Below are 3400 nucleotides of genomic sequence, written 5' to 3' on the forward strand. Positions count from 1 at the left end.
TTCCTTCCTTCCTTCCTTCCTTCCTTCCTTCCTTCCTTCCTTCCTTCCTTCCTTCCTTCCTTCCTTCCTACTTGGCCTGCTTGGAGCTTACTATGTAGGACCAGGCTTGCCTCCTTAAAGACATGCACCACCATTCCAGGCTAACTGACCATTTTAGAATCAAGAGCCCAAGACCAACAGGAAGGGTGAAGGAACAGGTTTGTTTAGGGACAATCCAGTTATAAAGTATTAACTGGTAACTCAGCAATTTCTTAATGAACCATTTTAAAAATAACAAATCCAGGGCACATCTTTAATCCCATGATTCCAGAGGCAGAGGCAAGCAGATCTCTGTAAATTTGAGGCCAGCCTGGTCTACATACCAAGTCTCAGGACAGCCAGAGTTATGTAGAGAGACCCTGTGTCAAACAACAACAACTACAACAATAATAACTGGCAAATGTGCACATGAATGCAGCTCTGACACTCAGCAAGGCACAGCCCTTTCCGGGGAGGTACACTATGCAGTGTGCACAGAGCAAGCAAAAGTGTGTGTGGTTTTAGGTAGTGGTACATTTGACAGAGGCCTGGGAGATATGAAGTCCAACCTTAAATATCTACACTATTCATTAACTAAGTTATAATGACTGATTCAAAAAATAGTTCCCTAAGCTAGGAAACATCACAATTATAAATCAAGAGGGTTTTTGTTTTCTATGTCTGTATGTCTTTACTATAAGGACCAGGGGAAGTCTTCTGATGGCTGAGTTTGTGTTTCCTCATCTGAAGGGGAAGATGTCAATGTAACTATGCACAACATTAACTACATTAGTGCCTCATGCCCAGGAAGCTATTTAATCTACACTAATTACTATTAGATGAGAAGCTCTGCTGGCAGCCTGTGTCAGTGCATCTGAAACTCCTAGCTCAGTCTGAGGCATGCAAGCTGTCAGTTACTTTCTCAAGAGAAAATTCCAAAACCAAACCAAACCAACAACCCAACCAACAAAACAAAAACAAAACACAAGATTACAAGGGGCCTTGAGTGGGAGGAAGAGGAAGGCCTGAAACCTCAGGATTAAGGGATCTGTAGATAAAGACAGAAGGAAACGATGTAGGGGAGGAGGAATGGGCGCAGACCAGTGCAGGCATAGAACTCGCACAGTTACCAACCCTTTCTGCAGGACACAGAGGCCCTGAGTGCAGAAGATGAGAGCTGTTACCTGTGTGGTACTGACTGTGGTACTTATAGAGCTTCACCAGCACTGGGGATGGAATTACCAGAAAGTCTCTCAAAGATGGCGTGACTGAGTGGACCACCACCGGGAACCTTTCACACAGGCGGCCCAGACCCTGTGTGAAACACAACATCAAGTCATCGTACTGTCTGGAAAGGGCTGTCTACAAGGCCCTGGGATGCTTAACCCTTCTGATGTCCAAGTCTCACTAAAATGTCCCAAGTAGTCATGATGCTGATTCTTCACCAATCAAGGCAATATATGCATACATACACACATACACACATACATACATACATACGTACGTACGTACAGACACGCGCGCACACACACACACACACACACACACACACACACACACACAGTAGGCTGTTAAGCAATGGCAGGTGTGGAGTCAATGGATCTGTGACAGGGAGGGAGCCTTAGCCACACAGAACTAAGCACTATAAGAAGGACATCTTTCTGTGAGGCCCTGTGGTGTGTGTCAACAACTCACCTGCTGGCCTTGATTGGATGCAAGGCTGTCTCATATCAAGGAGGACCCCAGGTCCTCTTTAAGGCACATAGCTCTTGGATATCATTTGCCCTATATGGAGCAGCTTATGCTTAGTTCACAGTAAGCTCTACTCAGACTTGTCTCTTGTTTGATATGGAGAATCAATTACAACCTGAGAAATAGTCAGGTAAAGGGCACCCTGTGAATGGGAAGTGAGTGTCTCAAGTATCATGGAGACTGACCTGTAGGCAGCAGATCAGCAAGGGCAAATGGGCAATGATGACCTTGCTGGACGTCTTGGACTGCAGCTTTTCAGACAGCTTGATGCAAAGATTTTCTGCACCTTAATTTAAGATCAGAAGCAGATACAAATCATCACCAAAGCCCAACTTTCAGAAAATATGTTCTTATTGACTAATGAAAGGACTTAGTTGAGTACCACAGAAATGTCTGTTTCGGGTATTAACAGTGACAGGCAGCACCGGGAGCTCTGAAGCAGGCACCTCAGTGATGTGTTCCTACTGCATCTTCTCTGCTGCTTGGGACTCATTTTGTCTCAGTGTTCTACTCTGCAAAGATGTTTCCCAGACTCTCTCACCCACTGGACCAGTCTCTCACTCTACAGTTATGAACTTCCACCTCTCCAGAGCAAATTCTATAGCACCATTAAAACACAGCAGAAAGAATGCACAGGCTCTGCAGCCTTGGGCTTCCCCTTTCTCCCAAGTGCACTGTCTCACACTGCAGGACAGAACAGCAAGTGCCTGGGCCAAGAGTTCTAGAAGTTACTTTGGGAAAACATATAAAGATCCTTGGGTAGGCCTAGAGGACACAGGATGCAGGGAGGTAGTTTGGGGCTCACCCTGCTCATCCTTCACAGCCCACACCATGAGGTCCACGCAGGCAGCGTTTGCTTGGCAGCGCAGTTTGAGTGGGCTCATCTCACTGTGGATCCTGTCTGCGTCATGTAGAATCTTTTGGAGCTCCCCTTGGCTCATGTTGAACTGCTCCAACACAAAATCATGGATCTCTTTCACAAAGGAGGTGGGTAGATCTGTGGGAAAGAAAGTTTGGGATGGGGTGGGGGACAGTCACAGATGGAAATAGCCATACAACAACACAGGCAGCAGGTGCCAATGGCGAAGGATGTTCCCTCTCAACAAAAACAAAGGTGACCTCTGAAGCTGGCTACTGTGGGTCTAAGAATGCCTGGAGGGCCAAGCATGACCAGGCTATGTCATAGTTCCCCAAAGCATACACTCCGTTGGTCAGAGGAAGAGCGTTCTCCTGGTAAGTCAGTCCCAGGCTTCTGGGTTGTTCTGCTTTGGTTTTGGTGCGGCTGGAGATCAATCCAGGTGCCCACACTTGTAGCCAGTGTTCTACTACTGAGCTATACCCTAGGCCTACAGCACTGTCTTTTAAGCAGTCAAAAACTGAACTGCAAACACATGAAATACTTGAAAGGGTAGGTATCATCAAATGGGATCACTCAGTTGACAATAGGAAATGCTTAATGATATATTTGTCTAATAGTGACCAGTTATAAGACAACAGAAGAGGGCTGGTGAGATGGCTCAGTGGTTAAGAGTGCCGACTGCTCTTCCAAAGGTCCTGAGTTCAAATCCCAGCAACCACATGGTGGCTCACAACCATCCATAACGGAACCTGATGCCCTCTTCTGGAGTGT

The 3400-nt window shown here is 46.3% G+C and overlaps 1 protein-coding gene across 1 annotated transcript in view; it reads right to left on the reverse strand.

The window, feature by feature from the left end:
• Positions 1-3400, reverse strand: part of Pi4ka (phosphatidylinositol 4-kinase alpha) — a 126482-nt gene that overhangs the window by 76508 nt on the left and 46574 nt on the right. The window contains 3 exon segments of the mRNA XM_021209064.2: positions 1203-1332; positions 1956-2056; positions 2576-2767. Of these exon segments, the coding sequence (XP_021064723.1) occupies positions 1203-1332; positions 1956-2056; positions 2576-2767 (423 nt within the window).

This window comes from Mus pahari, chromosome 12, assembly GCF_900095145.1.
Source record: "Mus pahari chromosome 12, PAHARI_EIJ_v1.1, whole genome shotgun sequence".
NCBI lineage: Eukaryota > Metazoa > Chordata > Mammalia > Rodentia > Muridae > Mus > Mus pahari.